Source organism: Callorhinus ursinus, unplaced genomic scaffold, assembly GCF_003265705.2.
Source record: "Callorhinus ursinus isolate GAN/ISIS: 27379988/994484 unplaced genomic scaffold, GSC_fseal_2.0 scaffold11, whole genome shotgun sequence".
Classification (NCBI taxonomy): domain Eukaryota; kingdom Metazoa; phylum Chordata; class Mammalia; order Carnivora; family Otariidae; genus Callorhinus; species Callorhinus ursinus.
In genome coordinates this window covers 57,787,769-57,812,650 of record NW_027397073.1, presented here as the reverse complement: position 1 = coordinate 57,812,650, position 24,882 = coordinate 57,787,769, and the positions used below count along the sequence as shown (strand labels likewise).

General features: G+C 45.3%; 1 protein-coding gene across 5 annotated transcripts in view; it reads right to left on the bottom strand.

Moving 5' to 3' along the window:
• The window catches only part of PTPRM (protein tyrosine phosphatase receptor type M), an 817,256-nt gene that overhangs the window by 10,936 nt on the left and 781,438 nt on the right, over positions 1-24,882 (bottom strand). For 3 of the 5 annotated variants that reach the window (XM_073898518.1, XM_073898514.1, XM_073898516.1), the window contains 9 exons: positions 18,363-18,479; positions 17,607-17,657; positions 13,630-13,784; positions 13,230-13,365; positions 11,124-11,273; positions 10,223-10,396; positions 9,082-9,213; positions 5,395-5,520; positions 3,373-3,536 (listed from right to left, as the gene is read on the bottom strand). In XM_073898518.1, the coding sequence (XP_073754619.1) occupies positions 3,373-3,536; positions 5,395-5,520; positions 9,082-9,213; positions 10,223-10,396; positions 11,124-11,273; positions 13,230-13,365; positions 13,630-13,784; positions 17,607-17,657; positions 18,363-18,479 (1,205 nt within the window). The remainder of the gene's footprint in view (positions 1-3,372; positions 3,537-5,394; positions 5,521-9,081; positions 9,214-10,222; positions 10,397-11,123; positions 11,274-13,229; positions 13,366-13,629; positions 13,785-17,606; positions 17,658-18,362; positions 18,480-24,882) is intronic. The other 2 variants (XM_073898515.1, XM_025886761.2) reach the window with 1 other exon arrangement.

The following is a 24,882-nucleotide window of genomic DNA, read 5'->3' as shown; positions in this document are numbered from 1 at the left end:
AGGTACGGGAGTTCCAGTTACTCTGCAGCTTCACCAACACTTGGTATTTTCATTTATTTGTTTGTCTTTTAAATTTCACCCATTCTGGTGAGTGTGTAGGGGGCATCTGATCCTGGTTTTAGTGTGTATTATCCTGAAAATGAATAATGCTGAGTACCTTTTCTGCGTTTATGGGCCACGTACATCTTCTTTGTTTAAAAAATGAAGCTCTTGTCAAGTCTATTGCTCAAACAACTGGGTCGATCTTTTCTCGTTGGCTTGCAGTAGTTAGGCATTCTGGCCATTGAGGCCTTTGTCAAATGCACGTATCACAAAATTCTTTCCCCATTCTGTGTCTTGCTCTTACACTCTCCTTCATGTCTTTTGATGAACAGAAGTGCTTAACTCTAATGAAATCCTATTTTTCAATATTTTCTTCTGTGGCTAGCGTTCTGTGTCTTGGGTGACATCATCTTTGGTTACCTCATGGTCATGAAGGTTTTCTCCTGGAGGCTTCATTGTCTTCCTTTTCACATTTGGGCCCATGATCCCTCTGGAAATGATCTCTGTATGCAGCATGAGGAGGGAGACCAGGTGGGCGGGCTGTCTTTTCCTGCTGCCCGCCCTGCAGGAGGTGTGTTGCTATGGGGCCTTTGTTGTAAATCAGGTGAACTTGAGGTGTGGCTCCAGTTCTGGATTTTCTCTTCTGCTCCGTTAGCCTACTTTCTGTCTTCGCACTGATACCACACTGCTTTCCCCCCACCAGCTTTTCACCTGATGCTTTCAGCAGCTGTTAATTAACATTGTCTACATCCATTATCCTCATCAAGGGTTGCAAAATGGTGATCTCTTACTTCTATCCACTTCTTCTGGTTTTATGAGCTGGAAGACGTATAAAGAAAAAAAAGCCCTATTTGCTCACCATGAATGTACGTTTGGCTCAAGGAACCATTCCATTTACAGAACCTGGAGGCCTGTCTCTGGCAGGGACTGCTCCGCCACAACCATTAGGTGGCACTATGCTATGCTGAATATAATGTTCTTACCTCAGAAATGAACAGCAGAGAGCTTTTGTGGTTCCATGCATTCTTTCCTGGCCTATGTTGGAGGATACGAATTCAACCTAACTTTGTTTCTCACAACTAGAAAATCTTCAATTTAGACTTATATTTATAAATTTAGATTTATGTTTATTTTAGATTATATATATATATTTATAAATCTAAACAATAAACACTCTTACCAGACACAGGTCTCATGCCCACCCTGATGCTGAGAGCAAGAGGCAGCCCCATGGGAACCATGGGGACTTCAGAATTGGGGAAAATGTTTCCCAAGGAAAGATCAAGTTTCTTGTACCAGAAGAGGGGTGGGGTGCTGGGCTGGCGAGAGGGCAGAAACAACGGATGCACACCACTGTCCACTCTAGAGAACAGCCCACTGTAGACATCACATGGAATGGTAATGTAATGGCTTAGTTCTGGGGTCACAGCTGGGTCTTGGGAGAGTATAGTCGTGGTTGTCTATGAGGTACAGTGATTTAAGTGGTCTCTGTATCTTCCCCTCAGGCCTGTCCTGGTGCCTCAACTTCCCCCAGTGTGACTCAGTCCTTTGGGTTACAGCACTGGCCCTTGTTAGGAAGCTACCAATGAAAGGGGGGGGCACATGCATGCATCACATTCCTAGTTCCAGATGCTGGCAGACTCCAAACACAGAAATGGGTATCTGCAGAGTGTTTTTAGTTTTTTTCAAAAGACCTACCAGATACAGTACAAACCCTAACTAAAATGTCAATTTCCCTTGCTGGGACTCTTATCAGCTCACACTGGTGACCCACCCCTCCGCCCCGGTTGTATTCTGATCAGAAGTGATATTGGCACTTAAGAGAAATAAAAATGGGGATGTGCACTGCTAATCTTCTTTGACACTTTCTTGGTAGAGATGTTTTTAATGAACTGGGTCTCTGAGAAGGAAGGGACGAGTAGTAAATGCTGAGGACAAAGGACTGGGGCCTCTGGTTGAGGCTAAGTGTGAATGGGTTCCTAAGACTCTTTTCAAGAGAATGTCAGTTTCTGTAGGACGAGACACTGCCACCTTTTGACTCCTGGGAGGCAGAGCAGAGTTCTAGGGTATCACAGACCCTCCTGGGCCCCTGGGTGGGTGGCATCGCGTGAGGCATGGGCACCAAGGGGAGAAATCCAGGTCCTTAGGCAAGCTTATCATTTTAACTAGGGTTGGTCTGCCCAGAGTTAAACCTTATTTTCCCTTCAACTTGGGAGAGATCTCACTGTGTGCTAATGAAACTCCACTGAAAAGAGACATAAGCTTATACTTGAAGTTCCACAAGTTCTCTAAACATCTTCCCTAACTGTCATGACTTTCTAATTGCTTGCTCCATTAAGCCAATCCCAGCTGGCTGATTAGCTACATATCATCACCAATGAGCAAATGCAGGTGAAAATGCTCTGAAAAGTATGGCTGTCTCTATTCAGGGGCTCTCAACCTTAGCCACACATTGAAATAATCTAGGAGTTTGAAAAAACAACGATGTCTGGGGCCCATCCTCAGGGATTTTGATTTAATTGCTTTGGGTGTGGCCTGGGCATGGTTTTTGTTTTTTGTTGTTGTTGCTTTAAAAATCTCCCCAAATGACCCTCAATGTGCAGCCACAATTGGGAATCATTGCTCTGTAGCAGAGGTTTTCCCATTTGAGCGCCTTCTAGATCTTCTGGCCTACAGACCACACTTCGGAGATACTGGTTCTAACCAAATCTTCCCTATACATGTACTTTCCCAGGCAAAAACCAAGACACAAACAAACACAATTCTCTTAAAAGACAATTCCTTTGAAAGACAGTTCCTTTGAAACTTCTAACATGATTTCCTATAGGATCACCAACTAGTGTGATGGTAAAGATGCTATCACCAGCTTTGCCAAACCAGGAGAGGGTCCTGATTTGCAGCATTTGCTGATGTGGGTGATGTAAATGCTTCCACTGGGGATGACTTGGAGTTACCAATGGTTTAAGAACCAGCTCAGAAAATTCCCCTAAACTTAACCCTTGGCTCTCAGGAGCTGGTAGGAGCCCAATGAACCCACTCAGGTGTTTTTTTTGTGGGGGGGAAGGACAATCACAAGGTCAGGGCTTATTTATATAGCAGTGATACCCCATCCGAATGCAAAATGTGCATATCTTGTTTTCTGCAAAGCAAACCAAATCCTTAACGAGGAGACAGATCATCTGCATTCACCCAGACCACTGATTTCATCTGCATTCACCCAGACCACTGATTTCGTCTCCATTCATAGAGAGACAAGGGGTAGTAAACCAGGGGGGACAGCAGAGCGTTGGCCTGGCCCTTCTGAGGTGCAGAGCTCCCCTTAGCACTTACAAGCAGTGCACAACTGTGCGGCCTTCACCACCGTTGTATTCTTCCTGCCACTTATCCACTTGGCGAATAAGCTTCAAGAAGGAGCGCTTGGATACCGGCGTGTCCCTGTACATGGGCCAGCCCAGGAACTGGAATTGCTGCACCATCCGATATCCATCTTGGGGCTAGAAGGAATCGGGCAACAATCAGGGAGTGGAAAGAAAACAGGCACTGTTTACTTGTGGAATACCAGCAGGCTGAGTCCACCTGCTTCGACTTCTCAGCAGAGTAGCACATTACTAAAAAAGAGGCCTGCCTATAAATACCGAAGGAAGCTTCCACTGGCCTGAAGACTTACGAGTTTTAATCCGGAGCTGTTATTAAAAAAACCAGGGGTTTTAAATGACAGGCCAGACAAATAAAAGTGAAGCAGAATGCTTACAGTTTTGCAAAAGCCAAGTGACAAATAACACACAGTGTGAGCACTGACCACGTTGTGCAGTAAGGGGTAAAACGGGTTTCCTTTAATTGCAGGAATTTAAGGGTAAGAAATAAATTATAATCCAGAGACGTTTGTGAGCTCAGGTTACATGGCGTTTGTTGTGAGCACAACATGGGTTTGCATGTGGGAATCTTGCTAAGATGTCAGTGGTCAATTAATCTTTACCTACGATTGGAATTGAAGTAGTCAAAGAAAGTGTTAGAAAAGTGGCAACAGTTTTAATCTGGCTGCAGCTAAATCACTTGGATCAAGTCTCCCGCGGCCTTTGGCACCTTTGACGTGGGTGATCGCTCTTACTCTCTGACACTTTCTTCCCCAGCTGTTCCTTTTCCACTCTCTGCCCTCTGTCTGGGCCTCCCTTTCTCCCAGACCTCTTGCTGATGGAAGCCCAGGCTCAGTGCTCGGGCCCCCTCTCTCTCTGACCTGATGAGCTCACTCAGTCTCATGGCTTTCAAGACTCCAGTAAGTTATCAGTTTACATCTCCAGGGTGTGCCTCTTCTGAGTTCCCCCTCCATAGATCCAGGCCTACTTGATATGTCCGCTTAGGTTTTTAACAGTCATCTCAAACCCAGCCCGTTTCCTGGCCTTCTCTCCAATGCATGCCCTCAACCCCAAACAGTTCCATTATACCCACAGCCTTCCCTAACTCGATTAATGTCAATTCCATTGGTCCATTTCTCAGGACCTGCATCTTGAGACCCACCCCCTACTCCCTGGGTTCTAGCCTATTCCCAAATCCTGTTGGCTCTGTCATAAGAATATAACAGCGTCTCTGCCTCATGTACCTCCAACTGCTGCCACTGCATCCTCCTGTTGTCACTTCTCACTTGGATTATAATGGCCTCCTGACTGATCTGTTCTCAACCCAGAAGGTACAGTGCCCCTTTTTAATCATGTGATTCTTCTCTACTCAACCCTGTATCTGCTCCTCATTTCCTTTATAGCAAAAGCCCAAATCCTGGCAGTGGCCTGGAGGTCCTACACAGTCTCTGTCCCCTAACCCCCCAAACCTTGGCCACTTTCCCTTTAGGTAGACAACTCTATTAGCTACTCTCACCTTCACTTACTGTGCTCTAGCCACATCAGCCTTCTCACTATTTCTGGACCTCACCAGAGAAGGCCCTACCTCAGGGCCTTTGTGTTGACCATTGTTTCTGCCGGCAAAGCTGTCTCCATAGAGCGCTGCGTGGCTGCTCCCTCACTTCGATTGGGTCTTTGCTCACACGGACATCTAGTTAAGACAGGGACTTGTTCTCCCTTCTCTTCATGGTCTTAGTGCTTCTGACCTCCCCACTTTTTTCCTTAAAGCATTTATTGCTTCTAACATACTCTATCTGTTATATCTATTATTCATTGTCTGTTTTCTCCCATTAGAATGTGAGCTCCATGAGGTCAGGGAGCTTTGTTTTGTTCACAAACACCTAGAATGTATTCCAAACTTCTAACCGGTAGGGACTGACACAGAGCGGGCACTCTAGATGTTCGGTGAATGAGAAAATAATGAAACCAGAACATAAGTGACATTGGCTGTGATTCTTACTCTGGCTGCATTATAAATACGGAATATCCTGCTGATGATGTCTTCTTCTAAGTCAGCAGAAACAAATTCCACTTGGATGGGGCCATGTCTGTGAACTCCGTTCTCTGGCCAGTACTGCGGACACAACTGAATTCAAAACACAGAAACGTGAGGTTAATCATAGGAATAAATTGACTCCTGGGCACCTGGACGGCTCAGTCGTTAAGCGTCTGCCTTCGGCTGAGGTCATGATCCCAGGGTCCTGGGATCCAGCCCCACCATCGGGCTCCCTGCTCCGCAGGAAGCCTGCTTCTCCCTCTCCCACTCCCCCTGCTTGTGTTCCCTCTCTCACTGTGTCTCTCTCTGTCAAATAAATAAAATCTTAAAAAAAAAAAAAATAAATTGACTCCTAACGGTTTGGATGAGGTCACTATTGACATTCAGTAAGTCTTAATACTTCCTTGATTCACTTCATTTTCTTTCCTCTCTCTCTTTTCCTCCCAGCAAGTAGGCTTAAGGACTTTCTTGTTGGCTGATTCCTCAGCTCCACCTGTCTTTCTAGTACTTTTTTCTTCATTTCCTCAGAAAGCATCTTTAAGCCACGAGCCATTCTGCTTTCCGAGGCGGCCATGTGGATGCTGTTCAATGCATCCCTTTGTAAGATCCCTTCTGCATGCCTTTATCTGGCCCTGGGGAGATGCCACTGGCTGCCATTATAAGAGCTAAGATACCTGAGGATGGTGCACGTACCTACTGATACCCAAATCTCCACCCTCCCCCATGTGGGCTTGCTTCGTAATTTGTAATCACTTTTGGGAATAGGGCCATTCAGTGACAAGATACTGGTAACAGTGTTGGGTTGCATTTTCATGATCTGGTCCAAATCCTCCCAGCTGAGATCTAGGAAACCTGATGTAATAAGAGTAAATGCTTTGCTGTTTTGCCTGGAGGCAGTTTTAATTAAAGTCACAATTTCAAGCGCCAAGTATTTTTGATACCGGGTAACCAGAACTTTGTGTGAACGTGATGCTGGAAAGGGTGGCTTATGAAAGAGGCACCTGTGTTTGCTACCACCCCACAGAAATACTAAACTTGCAGATAGGTGGGGAGAACCCCCAGGACTTTTCCTTCTCACAGACTTTTCCTAAAGCCCTGAGATGCTAATAGGCCTTTAAGGTCTGAAATTAAACTTCTTTTGGGACTTGGTATCCAATGATGTTTTTGGGAGTAGAGTTTAATTTTTATCTTTCTGATTTACCCAAGGGACAAATGGCTTGTGGGGGGCCAAGAGGGAATTACTTCATTATCTTATAACTGGTTTCTACTGGGCCAAGAGCAGATGAAAAACCTATCTCATTTTAAGCAGAATGATGTACCACAAAAGGCGAATCCACCTGTCAAATTTCCTTTTTTTATGACTTTTATTTTCCAAAGTATCTAAAATCTTACCGTCAAAGGTTGTAAAGGCTGATTTATATCCAAGATTGCAAGATAGTTTTCAGCCAACAGCGGGTCAACTGAAATGGCAATCTCTATTACACAGAAGTTGAAGGTTTGAACTTTACGATCAAGAATGAGGGTGGAATAACTAAGGGTACTTTTTATGTTAGCTAAGTCTATAGTATTTTAAAAAATTACATTTATTTATTTTAAAATAATGCTTCCATAAAAATTTCCCTTCCTTACCAGCACTTTCTGGTGACAAGTTCTAAGACTGCCTTGTCAAATGACAGCATGCTGATGTTTATTTTTTCTTGATACCCAAGTGTACCCACTGTGAAAATTAACAGGCATTATGACGGGAAGTCGAGATGGTAAGCCAAGTCCTAACATGCACATTTGAACTGTTCTGCCCACTTCCCTCCACACTGAGCTAGTTGTGCTTTCTGCTTGCTTTCTCAGTTCAAGCCCTGATTAAAGCTCGTCACTTACACCAGAGAAATATGAATGGCCTGGGCCAGCACGTGGTTCTTGGCACACTACATTCTGCACTCAGCCCAAGTAAGCTGTGTAGAAAATGGCTTCAATGGTGCATAACACGTCCATGAACCGGATCTATAAATACTTAAAATAGTTGAGTGCTGTTCTTGTACAACTGCAGAGACTTTAAGTTCAAACGCTCAGTTTAGTGTTCTCTAAATGATCGTGTCCCAGGAGCCTCTTTCTGTCACTCTGAAAATCAGCTCTGTCTGCCGAGTGGAATCGGACTCTCTGTCTCTCCTACCATGGTCGGCCAAGGCTTGGTTTGAATCCAGACAGTTCGGGTTTAGGATGCAGCTTTAGAATTCCAATACTGTTGTTCAAAAAGAACAAAATCACTAATGTCTGATCCACTGATATGAAAAAGGCAGTATATCACTACATTCCAGGATTCACATTAGGGGAAAGGGAATGATTCCGAAGAGGGAATTGTCCTCTAATGGTCTGTGGCTCAAGAATCTTGAATTAGTGAAATTTAACCCATGGCACCGTGAGTCAGAAAATCAGGATCCCTGGTGCTATTTTGAGTTGGGCCTTTGAAGTTCCCTGAACTGTGGTGTCTGCTTGTCTTTAAAAATGGCTGCAATCTCTCTTTCGGAGGGAATCAGTGCGGAAGACTTCTAAAATATTTAAGCTTCTTAAGCAAAAAGGACTAGATGAGGACAAGGGTTATCATTATTATCTCATTCACTAGCTTTCAGGCTAGAGCCTTAACAATATTATGCAGGATCTCAAACATAATTAAAAACATTACAGAACTGAAGTGAATGTCCATGGAATTTATGGCAGATTGATGACAATAAAATGGATTTTAGGAAGGAAAAATCTTGTCCAGGCTGGATGCTGAAACACTTCAGACCCCTTTTTTTTCTTTTTAAAACTTGTCTCTACCAGATAGAAAATTAATTCAGTTTCAGAACAAGTTTATTCTTAAAACACAAGAAGTCCACAGTTCCCATAATGCCCTCTTGTCATGGCGGTTAAGCATGCAGCCAGCGTCGCCATCCCCTAATGCAATAAATTCAGCTCCTAAAGGGCCACTGTGCCAATGCCTGTCGACAAGTCCCTTTAGGGGAATGTTTCTAACCCCATTACTAGTACCCAAGTCATCACAGCCCTATTCTTTCTCTTTTTATGTGTAAGGGCAGCAGCTGGGGGAAAGCCCCATTTATCATTCTGAGCTTGTCTTGTGTTCAAGTCCCGGTTTCATTTCTTTTTACTATCTTTACCAAAGAGTTGACAAAAGTAATCGTTGTCCCTTAAAATCACTTGCCGGTCTCCACTGTCACCCCAGCATGACCCTCTCCACCTGCAGGCTCCAGGTGAGCCGTGCCGGTTGGGCGAGGGGTTGCGTCAGGGGCTGCTCTGCTTTCTTCGGGGCTCCCTGGTTTGCTGGCTCTGTTTGGTGTAGGCGGTGCGACACCCTCATCCCACAGCTCTGACTCTACCCATTACCCTGTATCTCCCTTTAGTTTGTATTTCCATCCTTTGGGAACAGCCAATTTCTGACCCTTTCTTGCCTGTCACTTCCATCAGGTATGATGTCCATCCGTCTTTTTGGTTTCAGATTACTTTCGCCCCCCACCCCTAATTCCATCTGCTTTTTACATTTGCGTTTCAACTCCGGCTCCCACTCGTCACCTGGCGTTTGTGACCTAGCACAGGGGCCTGCACTTCTTGATGCGCAAGCGGAACAAACCCAGAGTTGACCCTGGGCACGAGTCTCACCTGGGCAGGATCCACATCATTTAGCATAACCACAGATGTGCAGTGATAATCCAGGACCAGTCTCCAGAAATCTTTCACTGTGTTTGGCAAAGGATGCTGGGTGACTATAAAAGCCGAAGGCTGTTTATAGCTCTGCAAACACAAACAAGAAAGATCCAGATATACCCAGGGAAATGGAAAGGGAGGAAGCTTCAGTTATCTTGTACACATGGAAATCTGTGACACGGAACTCTGGGCACATTTAACTGCTGAATCCCAGCACTCCTGTCAACACCAAAACAGACTAAATATAGACTGATCTGCAGAATAATAATGATAAAGTATTCTCACTTTGACACCCAGAAAACTTAATAAGTAGCTCTTACAAATTTTTTGATATATCTGCTAGAAAGGCAACATCAGCCCTACACATAAGCATTTTAATGGAGAAAATGTAACTTTACAAAGTATGTACAATGAAAATACTTCTGCTTTTCCTAAAATTTGTTCGAGGGTCACTTCTATGGGTGACAGTGTTACTCATTCCTGCCACGGAAGGATACACATGCTTTTTACAGCTCTGGAGAACTTCAAGTAAATTTAGGTACCTTTTTACTGATACCACACCAACAGAATTCACGTTTCCATATTAGCCCTGAAAATATCCATTTACTTTTCCCATCAATCGAACAAGCAAACGTTCAGTTAGAAGTAAACAGACTGACACGAAGTAATGAGTTGTGTGCTATCTGTCCCGACAGACCATTTTTTCCCCCATGTTAATTACTGCCTAAATGAGGAGGACAGGGGATGAAAATAATGCTGCGAACCATATTATCCCACTTCTCTGCTTTAGTGACTTAATAGCTGTTCTCGCTCACTGGCCAGCGCGTTGAAAATTTAAGCGCTCACAGAGTACCCGGGACATGTTTCATTTATCAATACTTTCCGACTGGTGGTCTCCGGGAGACCGAGATCGTCGGCCTGGACGCAGAAACGTACGTGGAATTGGAAATGCGCTTTGTGGGGACGATGGTTTGCGTCTTAAGAAAAGGAACAGACAAGGGCCGGGGAGCGGAAGGAGAAGCCCCATCTTCCCGGCTGCGGCCCACGAGGAAGGTCTTCCCGGTTCCTCCAGGGCAGGGCGAGCGGGCGGACTTACGTCCATGAGGGCGGCGTTGATGTAGTTGCTACTCTCCCCGTCGATGGTGATGAGGAAGGGCAGGCAGCGGTCCGGCGGCAGGACGTCCATGCAGCGGTTCTTCTCGTGGTTCCGGGGCAGCAGCGCGATGCTGCAGTCTTCCACGCGCAGGGTGGGCGTCACCATGTTCAGGGTCTACAGGACAAGACGCAGACACGCGGGCGAGAGCACGCTGCGCACCGCCCCGTCTCACCTTCACGCTTGGGCAGCTCTGAGTGTCCTCAGCCGACGACCGGGTGCTCCCCGCCCCCACCTCCGCCTGCTCCCCCTCCCTACCCGGTGCCCTTTTCTCCTCCGTGGATTTTGTCCACAGACGGTGCCCATCAGATATAAGGGCCACCTTGGATCTGGAGGATTGGATTACGTGCCATCTGGTCTGACGAGGGCTGGACATCCGGGTGCGTGGGAGGAAGAGGTTGGCTACAGTTTGACGTAGAGTCAGGTACACTTAGACCCACCGCCCAGCAAGTTCGGTGAGGGCACCTTGCTTGGTCTGGCTGTGCCCATGTTACACTGTAGGACTGCCTGGTGTCTGCCTGCAAGGGGCCTTAGGGGCTCTGCTAGACCAGCTGTTCTCAACCAGGTCCCTTTGCTCCCAGGGGCCCTGGCAATGTCTGCACACAGTTTTGACTGTCACTGCTAGTGTGGCGGAGGTCTCCTGGCATCCAGGAAGTAGAAGCCAGGGGGTGCTGCTAAACATCCTACAGGACAGCATCCACAGCCAAGAGTTATCCAGCCCAAAATGTCGGTAATGCTGAGGTTGACAAGCTCTGTGTTGGCTCAGGGGTTCCAGAGCTGACTTCGAGAGACTTCTGAAGAAGCAAAGCCACAGCCAGCTCCCTCTCCCTCTCGCATGACTTACCCGGAACTCCTCTTTAATCTGGCTGGAGTTAGTCTGTGGATCCAGTTTGTTCATGTCATAATACAGAGACCTAACTTGGGAAGCAGGGACTGAGGTGTCACCACAAAGACAGGCTTCCAGGATGGCATCATGGATAAACACATACTGCTCCTGGAGAAGCAGAGGGGACGAGTTAGTGATAGAGAAACCAGGTGCACTGGGAGAACGAGAGAAGGGAAGACAGCCCCCTGCAGACAAGATAATGGGACAGTGGCCCGTCATGGACAATCCATTCTCGCCACAGCGAAACCAGGTGTAAGGACCTGACCGCTGGGAGGTGGGGATCCCGCTACGGGTAGTGCTGATGCCCCCGTGGGATGGCTGGCACGTCTCCTGACTGGCCCCAGGTGGCGCACGACAGGAGGAAGAGACACGGGCTCAACGCAGAGAAGCTTGACACAGATTGATGAAAACCACTCAGACACTGATAAATCCCAGAGCAAGCACTGTCATCTACATAGCTGCGGCTTAACTACCTCTGTAATTCTGAGCCCACGAGTTTGGGACTCAATATTCCAGGTGAGGAGAGGAGCACAATCTCATCTCTCTGTCCTGAAAAGAGACATTTGCTAACCAAGTCAACAGTGCAGAGAACGTCCAGGGAAACTTGACATCCCTATGAAAATAAGTATTTCTGAGCACTTAGAACTGCTTCTTTTGAAACATTAATGTGGAAAGAGGGCCCAAAAGTCCTTCTGTGTCCAGAGAAGAGCTCTTATATGTAAGCACTAGTCCGCAGCTTACAAAAGGGCCCTCTCATTCTAAAATGGCACAGATTTTCACTACAATCAATCAGTAAAGTTTTACCATATTTATCATTGATCTTTAATTACATGAGATGCAAAAAGAGTCTCATTACTTTTTACTTTAATTTCTACAAATTATGAGGGCTCCTAATTCTCAAATACAGCCCAGTCCTAGTAACACCTCAGACACAGGGCAAGTGGGAAAGGGGATGTGGCAACATTTGACTGGCTGTAAAATACATTAAAAAATACATTACTATCATTATCATCTTTAAAGCAAAGAATCCCTACTCTAGAGAAAAAAGAAGATGAAAGCATTTAGAATTTCTGCTATTTTTATTTAGGTTATTTGAAAATGGAATTAGGTTTTTGTAAACTTGAAACTAGTGGCTTTTGTAAACTTGAATGCAAAATCTAAATGGAAGGGATTCTTATTTATTCTTCATTCTGCTTTTTTTTAAAAGATTTTATTTATTTATTTCAGAGAGAGAGAGCACGTGTGCCTGAGCATGAGTGGGGGGGAGGGGCAGAGGAAGAGGAAGCAGATTCCCCACCGAGCAGGGAACCTGACCCAAGGGGGGCTTGATCCCAGGACCCTGAGGTTATGACCTGAGCCGAAGGCAGATGCTTAACCAACTGAGCCACCCAGGTGCCCCTTCATTCTGCTTTATGAATCATTTTTTTCCTAGGTGGTGGGTATAATGCCTACTTAAAACAAGCAAACATTAAGTAAAAATATGAAGTTCCTCGGGGCAGGATGTAATTTTTTTTCCCTCAAACACTTAAATTCCTGACACATTTTGAATTCTAATTTATAGAAGTACTAGTCAGTATGGAGTATTTATACAAAATGCGCAAATTCCCATGATGCCAAGCCAGTGGGCAGAATTTGGAATAAAGTGTACAGAGATTAGCCTTAAGCCACTTGGCAAACACCTGGCTATTCTCAGGAGTCGTCTTGTTCTGGTTACTAGCTAGTTTAAAAGACATAAAAAAAAAAAATAGTCCTGAATCCCTGGAAGCTTAATATAGAGACTCTACTGGGGCCCTTGATACAGAAGCATGGGCAAATTTAGGCTCCTGGCTACAGATTCCATTACCTGGGAGACTCCTGGTCTTTTTTGTTTATGAAAGGAGAAGAAAAAGAAGGAAGGGAGGGAAGGTGGGAGGAAGAAGGAAAGAGAGATGCCAGGTTTATCACTTTTCCTTCTGGGGAGTTTTGAAGACAGAATTGTCAGTGTTTCTTCCCCACTTGGCTGTGGGATATGGGGCGCGGGGGTATGGGGGACCAAGACCGAGGATGAGCGGAGAGCAGCAGTACCTCTGTCTGCACCATGTTCACCCTCCGTGACCGCAGCTCCCGCACGCAGTTATAGATGTCAACCACGCCTTCCCTTTCTGCCATGTCCAACATGATATCGATCACGATGAAACAGCCGGTCCTCCCTGCACCAGCACTGGGTGGAAAGAGGGCCCTGTCAGCTGCGGAAAAAGGACCCCTGTGCTTCTCCTTCTTTTACATCTTTGCTATGGTGAGAGTCATACCGCATAAAAGGAACCATTTTGAAGTGTACAGCTCAGTGGCATTTAGGACCTTCACAATGTTGTGCAACCATCACCTCTGTCGAGTTCTAAAACACTGTCATCACCCCAAAGGAGCTCCCCTGGACCCCCTGCCCACTGAGAGGCTTCGTTTGAGAGGCTCCAGGCGCTCTGCTTACCTGCAGTGCACCACCAACGGGCCTGCGTTGGGCGGGCTCTTGGATTTGACCTGCCGGACGAACCCCAGCAGCCCTGTGGCATGATAGGGTACCCCGTGATCCGGCCAGCCAGTGAAGTGAAACTGTCTGATCTCGCGGATTTCGTGAACACCTCTCTGCCATCGGTTGGTCAGCAGGTCAAGGAAGAGAACAAAGGAAAATAAATGATAGCAACCAGGAGAACGTCAAGTACCCCTAAGCAGTCAGTAAGCCTAGGGCTAGGAAGCTATGCATTGCTGGGAAGAAGGTCATTCTTAGATTTAACACACACTTGGGAAGCCTTATTCCAGGTAGGAAGATGTTGGTGGGGGTGCAAGGGAGGTGATGTTTGGGGAAAATGCTAATTTGCAGGTGCAACTGCAGCAAATGCATCTCTGATTCCTCGAAATTCCTTTCCACAAAGCAGGCTCTATTAACAGTTTGTGTGTCACTTAGAGCCTGTGCTGTGAAGTGCAAGTCCACAGAGAGAGAGGCACAGAACAGGGACCGGAAGTAATTCAAAGGTGTTTGTGGGCTTGAGACCAGCTACTGAAATCCAGGAGCCTAGTTTAGCTCTTTTGTATCCTGGTACCTTTTTGTACCAGGTACTCGAGCAGAGCGCATGCTGTGGGTACAGAGAACGTCCCTGGAAGAATGAATGAGGATCACTTTCCAACTAGATAGGCCAGAGAAGGAATTTTCATTTGCACCTCGAGTTTGTTAGGCTTCTCTAATTTGGGTAAACATTTACTCCATTCACCCAATCACCAACCATCAGAGTGAATGCAATGCTTTAGGCATGACTCCAGATGCTAGGGTCACAGAGGTATGAAGACAGTGTTTCCTGTCTTCAAGTGGCCATAATGGTCGGCCTCTGGCAAATAGACAGGGCCCCAAATGTATCATGTATAAATGTATACCATGGAAATCAAGAGGCATTTTTCCTGGAATTCTATGTTAGATCAGTAACATGCCTCCCTCCTAAACTGAATGGAAGACAGAAGGAAAAAGACTTGAAGAATTTTTTTTTTTAAATTTACTCTTGTTATGAAAATAGTTGATTTATAGCCATCAATTTTTTTTTCTAACTATGAACCTATGTGTTAAGGCTGTGTTGTAAAACAGAAATCTGTTTTGAAGAAAACATTACTTCCAGAATCAAGGCTGGTTTGTAAACCTGGGATCAAATTTGACTTTCTCCTTTGTCTTATTTGGTGACCACTTACTGAATACCACCTCTGTGTTGGGCCCTGAGTTTGGTTTTATTTTATCTTAATGTTAAATACCCACTAACCTTGTCACATTCACCATTGGTCATTGTTCATACAAACTTAGTAAGCAAAGAAGAAATTCAGAATTTTTTTAAAGAAACTCAGAATTTTAATGTGCCTAGAAAGACTAGAAAATGCACACAATTACAGATTTTAAGGTAAGACTTGTATGCTGTCAAGGTGTTAATATGTTTTAGTTTAATAACCCACAAATGCTGAAGCTTTATTTCTCTTTGAAATTCATGCTATTCTTTAATGGAGTTTAAGCATTAAGGAATTAAACCATCAGGGATTCAGATATGACAAACCACACTGTCGTCTAGTCTACTAAGTATGTTCTGTGACTCCAGAGTAATTCTACTCAGTGGTTAGGAGCCCACATCTCTTATCACTTAAACCATGTTAACATTTTGGCCAGGCCCAAAGTCTCCACCAGAAGACAAATGGTTGAGCCTGTATCACCCTACAGCCCACTAGAGAGCCCCCCTGAGCTTTACATATGATGACTGGGGCAGGGGTGGCTCCATGAAGTGGGAAAGCCTATAATAAATATTTATTTATTCCCAAGAGGACCAAAGGGTATTTGTTTCTCCCATATACTGTTGTTGCTTTTTTTTTTAATTTTAATTTTTTGAGATCTTCGCTTCCTAGCTTTGCTAGATTTTATCTCCAGCATCCTCCAAATCCAGAACTCCAGCCATCAGGAGATGGGCCCCCAACTGATCTCTCTTAAGACTCATTTTCTGAGCAAGGTAAATGTCAGTTTGTGGCATGCAGAAAATGTTTTCCTAAAATAAGCCTGTACCATCTAAATATGTTCGCTGTTGACAAGATTAGCAAAGGCAATTGCTTTTGAGCCAACTCTCATTCTTGTTCGTCAATGTGGCAATTTCTCCTTTTGCTGTTCTGTAATATATTTTGGGGAAAAATCATCGTGTGATCACTGATTGCAGCCCAAATATCCCAACTGGATATCAACTATATTTTTTGTTTCCTTTTCATTGTAACAAGTATTAATGCTACATAAAAAGGAGATATTTACTTCATTTTTCCATGTAAATACAATAGGAAGGAAGAAGCCAAGATAATAGTGCCCAGCTCAAAGTGGGTGCTTAATTAAATATTTGTGGAATGAATCAATCACCAACTACAGGTTCTGCCCTTATTGGAATATGGGACCATACTCCCACTGCCTTCTCTGAGGCACCTCCTGTGGAGAGAGATTTTGGTGGCCATTGTCAACTTCCTTTCTGCTACGATAGTCAGGGATCAATTCACCAGGAAGCCTAGGTCCATGGAGACCTTTTGAGCTCCACCCCCCACCCCCCAACCCCCTACCCCCCCGCCCCAACACGCGTGATGGCAACTTTGTTATTTAAAATCATTTGCAGGAGAAAGGAAAGATGACAATCCCATGCAAAACAAGAACTCATCAGTTTCAAATTGCAATGTGTCTGCTTGTTTTGCAGAGTAGAGCCCAAATCTATTTTTCACCTTGGGTCCCTTGATGCAACATACTCTGAAAATAGAATCAGAATTGCAGGCCTCTCAAAGTATATACTTGACTGTTTTTTTTTTTTTTTTTCTTTTCTCTTCTAATGAGAAAGTTTAAAACCTACAAGAAGTGAGCCACGGAAGTACTAATGATTTGTTTTCCTTAAAGATTTCAATTGCCCAGTTAGAAAATCACTAACATGTCATTTTGATTTCTCCAAAATCCTTAATAAGCTCCTCATCCTTCCCTTCCTTCCACCAACTCTTTGCTGGTTGTCTGAGGACTAAAATAACTTGAGTATTTCAGAAACATTTCTGTGCAGCTGGGAATATAGGGGAGTACAATAAGAGGTTAAAAAAAGAGCAAAGAAACAAACCAACCCTTCCTTTAGCAACAGAGATGCATTTTCAGCTTATTAGAGAGCTGACTATTTGTTCAAAGAACTCCACGTTTAAGTGATGGCTTTGGATGATTTTCTTTTTTTAAAGAAAAAAAATATTGAGGGTCTTTTATCACTTTCTGTTTTAATGCAGTTATTCATGAGTGCTCTTGCCAAGAGCCATACAAAAATTCTCCACATTTTTTTTCCAATCCTGCCTAAGAAGGGAAAAAAAAAAAAAGACATCAAAGTGTGAGGTTCAGAACTTGAAGAACTGAGTCAACCAGAACTCCACATTCTTTGAAGTCTCCAAGCCTCTTGCCTACTTATTAAAAAAGACAGGCTGAGGAAAAAAAAAATGCTAAACAGTATGAGAAACAGATTAAAATAAACTGAAGTCTTTTCAGCCTTGTGATTCTATGACAAATATGGATTTGAAAACCGGGATAGGTCGTTCGAAACATAGCGTCAATTAGCCAAAAAGCAGAGGCCACCATCTCCTTGATTTTCCAAAACTGGTCTTGTTAATCCAAAAAGTGCATTTATATGTGAGGAAAATTAGAGAGGAAGGCCAAGAGCCAACCGCCCGGCAGTGTGCTTATAACTCAGGTCCTCCAAGGTGACTTGCTGTTACTGAATGAGGGCAAGCTTTCACCACACCCGTCTGCGACAGAACTGTTACATCCGGTGCAGGGCGCAGCTATGGGGAATCAGCTCTTGATGGAAAAGTCTGTGGACCTCCGAGACAAAAACTGTGTGTCCCCTTCGTCAAAGATGAGGATTGGAAGGCAGAGTGTTTCTCCCCACAGCCTACCTGTGCCACTTCTCTGGATGGACTGCAGTATGCTTCACTTCCGGCCCCTCCCTATGTCAGCAGAAAGAGGGGGAATAAGGAAATTCCCTGTTATGCCCTACAGAGCTTCCCAGAGAAGAGGCCCTATCCATGCACATGGGATGAGACGGCATAGAGCCATATAGCACAGCATTCACGACCCAACACCAGCAAGTACAAAGGCTAAAACCAGTATGAGAGTGAGGATGAATGAAAGGACCGGTTCATGCAAGAATGTCCCGTGTCTACTTATGTTTCCAGGTAGGTCGCTTCCCCCTGCAAAATCCATCAGGCCACAGGAAACCATAGGCCTGAAAAGCCTCAAGGGAGAAGGGGGATTCCAGGAGGGGTTAGGACCTGGGTCTCAGCACTGATACTAACTCACCACTGGGAAACCCATGTGGACATACGGTATGAAGGACATTTATCAAACTGTGAACAAAGAAAGAGAGATGGGCTGAACAATGCCAACCAGGTTAAACAGAAAAGGGAAAGAGACAGATTGGCCTTATCTTTTGATTTTGTAGCCACATACAGATTCCTATGAAATGGGAATGACTCGCTTCAAAGATGGAACTGAGCTATTAGAGAATCGGAGGCAAGATGCAATGTTGAGGCATCACTAGACAGAGCCCACCTGCATTCAGGTGTGACCACACAGAAACTATCCCAGGGAAGTTAATGAGGCTAGTCCTACCAACACCTGACCATAGCTTTTCAAAGTAGGGTGAAACTTACCTTTTCGACAGCGAATGTTCTTATCACATATTCTGCCAGTAGTTCTGTTTCTATTAGGGTGACCTTAATGTCTTTATATATCTCTGTGTCATCTGGCCAGTACTTGCAGCATTTGACCTGCAGAAAACACAAAGGGAATGAAGGAGTTAGGGTGTTTTTTGGTTTTGTTTTGTTTCCTCTTTTGGAGCTCCCCAAATGATGGGTGACAGTGTGATTTAGAGGATAAAAATTGCACACAAAAACAGAAGTTAAGCTGTACACTTAAGAACGAGGTTAATTTTTAGATCACTTGTGTTTCTTTTCTCACCCCAGAAGAGAACAAAATTTGAGTTCTAAGAGTAGTAGAGCCTAGGAAAATCATCTGAAGTTAACAAGTTGTCTTTCTACTGCAAATATCCCAGTTAACTGTGACCATTCATTTCCTGTTTATCTCTATTCAGGGAAGGGCCTGGACAAATAAATGATAAAAGGTAGTTTACAACCTTTAGCTCCTCTGATTTTAAAATTCCTTCTAGGTCAGAAGTTGCCTAAACATTTTGAGGAGACATGAGCAGGAAATCCAAGCTGACAGTCAAGCTGAGAGATTCTTTTCTGAAGAAGGAAGTCACTATGTGGCTTTCCCAAGTGAAAATGACACATTCATTTTAATCTAAGTAAATTCTATATACAAAACTTGGTAAAATATGAGCAGTCTTTCCATATTACCAGAAGCCTCAAATCTAAAGATTTTTGAGGTGGAAGAAATTTGTTTAGACTTAGCCCCTACTGGCAAACTGCTTTTTTTTGTCCTGTAGCTCTTCCAGACTTCAGTGAAAGCCTAGAGGGAGGGATCAAGAGGAGGAGGCCTGGCCGGGCCAACATGGCCGCCCCCAGGGCTCTCTCCTTAGTCTCCACTCTTCTGTGCTGAATTTCTGACAGCTCTATCCACTCCCGTTGCCGCTCCTCTGTGGATGACTTCTGTACCTCTGGCCCCGTTTCTCCAAGCGCTGAATTCAATTTCTGCCTCGTTCTGTGGGCATTTCCTGTGGAGATCCTTCCAGCACCACAAAGACAATACCTCTAAAAGAGAATCCTTGGTCCCCCATCAACTGCCCTTGGCTGACTCCCTACGTCAATGACACCATGAGTTTTGCAGGTATCCAGGCACACAATCTGCCGATTCCTTCTCTCCGAAACCAATTGCCAAGTCTAAGATTATTTTTGAATGATGTCTCAAATATGTTTTCCAACTTTTTATTCCCTCTGTCACAATCTTAGTTCAGACTCTGGTACTTCCTGTGTGGGCACTGTCCCCATACCAACCCAGAAGAACCCTTCCAAAGTATAATCCCAGTAGCATTCACTTGCCCTGCTTAAGAAGCTTCTATTTCCAACTATTACCTGTGAAAATTAAATAGAAATTCAATTTGGCTCAGCATGCATTTATTTGGCCACAACTACCATTTTTTGCTCTATCTTTTACTACTGGCCTTCTTATCCACATATATTTTATATTCAAAGACAAGTGGTTCGCCCAGATCCAAACTCCTACTCATGCCATTCCTTCTGCTTGGACTGTTCTCCTCCCACTCATACCTTCCCAGCTGAAGATTTTATCCATTCTTCAAAGTACATCTCAAATGCCACGCCCCTTCAAAGTCTTTGCTCCATAGATGAGAGCGCGCGCTCTCTCTCTCTTCTTGATCCTCTGATAACGCATGCCTGTTCTGTGAGTAGGACCCCTTCTTACACCGCCTGATCCTGTTTCTTACCTGTCCGCTCACGAAGGGTGCTGTATTACTTATTTCTGCAAACCTTGCAACATCCGCCAGTGTGTCCTGTACACACTAAACAGTCAACAGATTCATATAGGATTGACCTCATGGAGAAAATCATAGGAAGCAGCGTAGGATGGACAATCCCAGATTGCGAGCATTTGCAGAAAGAAGTACAGGCTGAGATGACCTTTTCCAGAATGCCAAACACCTTGGTACACTAATGTTTCCAGAGTGGTGCATGTCTGATCATTATCTTATCCTGCTTTCTCAGGAAACTTTTTGGCAGCCGATTCAGCGCAGTTCGATGTAAGACTTCCTAGCTTTACTTGGCAAGATGTAAGCCAGACATGTTAGCAGCCGGGGACACACTGGAGCCTAAGACAAAGATAGTCCCTGTCCTCATTAAATTTTTAGTTTGCTTTGGGAGTCTTTTTTTTTTTTTTCCTCATGGGAACATTATCTGTGACTTTAGAAAGTATAAATATTTATAAGTATTATGGCTTATATATAATATTTCAAAGGTTTACATTATGGATAACTTTGCTGCATTTAAAATACTCCACAATAAGAAGGATAATTTCTCCGGTTCCTTTCCTAGACATAATGTGAATCTAGGCAGATCATGCATATTTGTGATGATGTCTAACTTGACAGCAACCCTAATTTCACTTACAGAATGCCTAATTACTTTCACAATGCTAATTAACAAAGATGCTTTCATGGTACATACAGGAGTCCCTTCTATATTGGGAACTTGCCTTTACCGTATAGTGATTCCAGTTATGCAAGCAGACGCTAGTGGATAGGTACAAAGGGAGTATGTATGTGCATTTCTAAAATTAAACAGTTTTCAATGGAAAGAATATACAATCCAAAAACCTATGTATTTCTCGGAAAATTACAAGAGAACAAAACACACACCCGCACCTGCATCCTGTTCAATTCTGGGTGCATCGTACCTAATAAAGATACCTTATTAGAATGCAGTCAGTGTAAGACATAGCCCACGGTCACTTTCCATCTTAGACTCCTCACCCTCCCCGTCCCAGATTCTCAAACATATGGGTGTGAGGGGCTTTAATGCCTTGGAGTCAGGGACACCAGAAGTCCCTGCAGTGTACTGAACGGTTAGCGTTTCTCTCTGGGATGGTTCTTCCAATTCCCTTGGGAGAGCTAGGGTTCCACAGGCTACTGTGACCCTGACGGACCCTCCGTGGCTGGCTCTGCTGGTCCCCCCAGGTCCCCTGTGCGCCCCGCGCCCCTGTCGACAGATGCAGCCGGGGGCCCCCAGGCGTCGGCGGCAGGAAGCAGTGGCGGGGTCCTGGGGGCCGACGAGGGCCTCTAACTACAGCTGAGCCCCTACAGGACAAGTGCCACTGCCCTCCAACAGAAGCACGAGAACCGGGGGGCGCTGGCCGCTTGGAGTGCTCTGAGTGGGGCTAACTCCGCGCCGGCCCAGAGCATCACAAGAGCAGAGCAGTGATTAGCAGAAAGGTAGCCTTGGGGCTGCTTCCTTCCAGAACCTGTTTATGGGTAGAGCCTTCTCCCGTGCAGAGGCACCTGGCTGGGCGGGCCCAGAAGGGGCAGATGAGCCACTTCGAAGCCCGCCCTCTCCAGCTCATCTCCCGGAATATCCTGAAATGGCTTGCCACATCTGTTTTTAGCCTACTAAAAACCTTTCTAAATTGGGTTCCTTTTAGTGTGTGTTTTTTTTTTAACTGCTTGGACTGGTGTCAAGTTATTATTTTGCTGAAAAAAAAAAAGTAAGAGGAGCATATGCTTTTCTAGAGGCAGACTTTCCTTGCTTGGGGAATCTGGAGCCTGAATCACCTCCCGGCCTCTAGGGTCTGCATACAGAGATGTTAAGACCGGTGGTTTGTGGGCACCTGTTGGAGCCTGGGAACTGCAGAACCAGATGCTTCTTTCCTCTGATTGTCGGCCAGGCTTGGCTGCCTTTTGCAGCCTGGCACTACCTGCACAGCTTTAGGACAGGCTGTGCCTCCCATGCATCCCAATTACCTAAGGCAACAGTTTCCATCCCAGAAAGCAAGGCTCTGATCAGGCCCGTCTAATTACCTGGGTGCCCTGGCGGCGGCGGCGGCACTGGGCTATGGATCGGGCCGCAGCCCCTGCGTGCCGCTGCCAGCGCATCACCGGGGAGAGCTGCGGGGGTGCATGAGGAAACCCCTGCCTTCAAGTGTGTGTGTGTGTGTGGGGGGGGGTGTCTTTGTTGGCTTTAAAATTCACAAACACGAAACAGTACACAAAACAGTAATTCCAGGATTTGTAGCTGCCTAAAAAAAAAAAAATTACTCGAGGTTGGTCAATTTTAACCAGCCAGCTGATCCCAAGTACAACGAAGGCAGAAGACCCCTGGGGGCTTTATGCACCTGAGTCTGGCAGCACATTACCATTACCATCAGGGCATCGTGACATCTCTTGAGCAGGTTCTCAAACTTCAGCAGGCATCAGAATCCGCTGGAGGGCTTGTTAAAACAGGTTGGGCGCCTGGGTGGCTCAGTTGGTTAAGCAACTGCCTTCGGCTCGGGTCATGATCCTGGAGTCCCGGGATCGAGTCCCACATCGGGCTCCCTGCTCAGCAGGGAGTCTGCTTCTCCCTCTGACCCTCTTCCCTCTCATGCTCTCCATCTCTCATTCTCTCTCTCTCTCAAATAAATAAATAAAATCTTTAAAAAAAAAAAACAAGCAGGGCTGCACCCCAGTTTCTGATTCACTGTGGGGTCCCGGAATTTTCATTTCAGACAGGCTCCCAGGTGATGCTGCTGGCCTGCGTGCGGACCACAGGCTGAGTTGCAAGGATTCAGGCAACAAAAGCTGACTGCAGAGTCCAGCCCTCTCCTGAAGGTGGACTGAGCCTGGGGAAGAGCCTCAAGTTTGCTCAACCTCTGGCTCTTGGTCTGTAGGGAGGGGCTGATTTTAGTCCCTGTGTCAGAGGTTCTAAGATGAGGTGAGGGACTGCCAAATTTGTCTGCACATTAGAGTCCCTCAGGAGGGTGGTTATTAAATTCCAAAGCCCAGGCCAAGCTCTGTGCCCATCAGATCATGACTTCTGGGGCAAGGCAGAGGGATGAGTAGCTCTTCGTAGCTCCCCGGTGACTCCGGAAGTGCAGAGAAGTTTGGGAACCACTGCAGTAAGTGGTATCATGCAATGAAAAAACATTTGCTCCAGTGACGTTTCATTCAAAAAAGTATGGACATTACTCTTTTCTTTTTATTATTAAGTGATACTTTTGTGATCTGGACTACAGGTGACCACAGGAGTTTCAGGACAAGAAGTCCACAAAGGGCCTGGAGAGGTGAAGCGCGGGTCTCCGGAGAAGGAAGAAGGAAAAGCTTTGACGTGCGTCCATGGTTTCTGAAAGGAAAAGCAAATAGAAACTCCAGTGCCCCCTTTACTCTTCTTTCCTACAAACCATCTTCTGGGGACAGGGAGGACTTGGGAGCAGTCCATTCTTCCACTAGGGGGGGTCTGATGAACTCTCAACAGAATTTAGGAAATGGTGTCAGGGAGGAGATTCCTCTCCAATAGAGCTGGGAGGAATCCCAGAGAGAGCCAGTTTCCAAACACTCATTTTCAAGATCATTACAAGTGCCGCACAGAAGGCTTTCTTGCTTGGGTTTCAGCACTTGGAATCGCTGTGTTCTCCCGACTGTGGCTGCACATAGTGGCTCAGAGAGGGCAAGCGATTGGCCGGAGACAAAGAGCCGCGCAGGCCATGGCCGGCCTCTGTTCTGTCTTCTTCATTCCTTCCATTTCTTGTGTCCTAAAGTGAAGAAGCAGAAGAAAGGCAGGTGCAGGGAGGGCGAGTGACTTGATCCAGGTAATGAGCTGGATGGGGGCGAGGGAGAGGCTGCAGACCCAAGCGCTGATCTCTGGTCCAAGGCTCTCTGCGGGAAGGGAACTCAAGGCAGATTATACTTTCTTCAGTCTTGCTGGGTCTGGCTTTGAGAACCGATACCAGGTGGGAAGCTTTGCAATGATTTTGGCTACCTTGCCTTTTTAGGAGCAAGAGAGGGTGTAATGGGTGCTGGGTGCGAGCGGGAAGAACGGAAGCACACTCTGAAACCACTGCTCATTTTTATCCAGGATCACAAATTGCTGCGTTTCTCCTGGTGTCTTCCGTTATCACCAACTCTAGCAGCTAGCAGGAAGGAGCCTGGGGCAGGCCGTGAAGGTCTATTTATGTGTACTGTGCATGGGTCCTAGGACTCATTTTGCTAAGAAACTCATTAATTAAGAAGGCTTAAGGAATTGAATGTTAGCTCTTAAACTGGGGGCACCATAGTGTGATCTAATAAACACAACTGTAAAGGGGTAGAAAGAAAAAAGAAAAAGTCATTGTTCAGAGTTTTGATTTGTCAAGAAGTTTTCAACAGACTTCCTTTTTTTTTTTTTAACGAGAGCCATCCAAAGAAAGAGTGACCACAGTTCTATTAATAGCTGTGTGCGGGGCCAACCGAGTACAGCTTTGATAGAGATCTGGGACAGCAAGAGTTAGAACACTGCTAGAAGCACAGTTACCAAAAAGATCCCCAGCCAAGAGGAGTTGCCGGCCAAGTTTCCAAGGGAACAGATTTATTATAACCCAAAAAAATTTTTTACAGTGCTCTCACAGCAATAAAAACATTCATTCATTTAAATACCCTGAAAATACAGATTACTTAGGTCTCAGTGTGATAAAGTCATATGGACAAGGATTTGCTTTTTTCCTTGCTAGCTTGTGGTGTTGCAGCCAGTGACT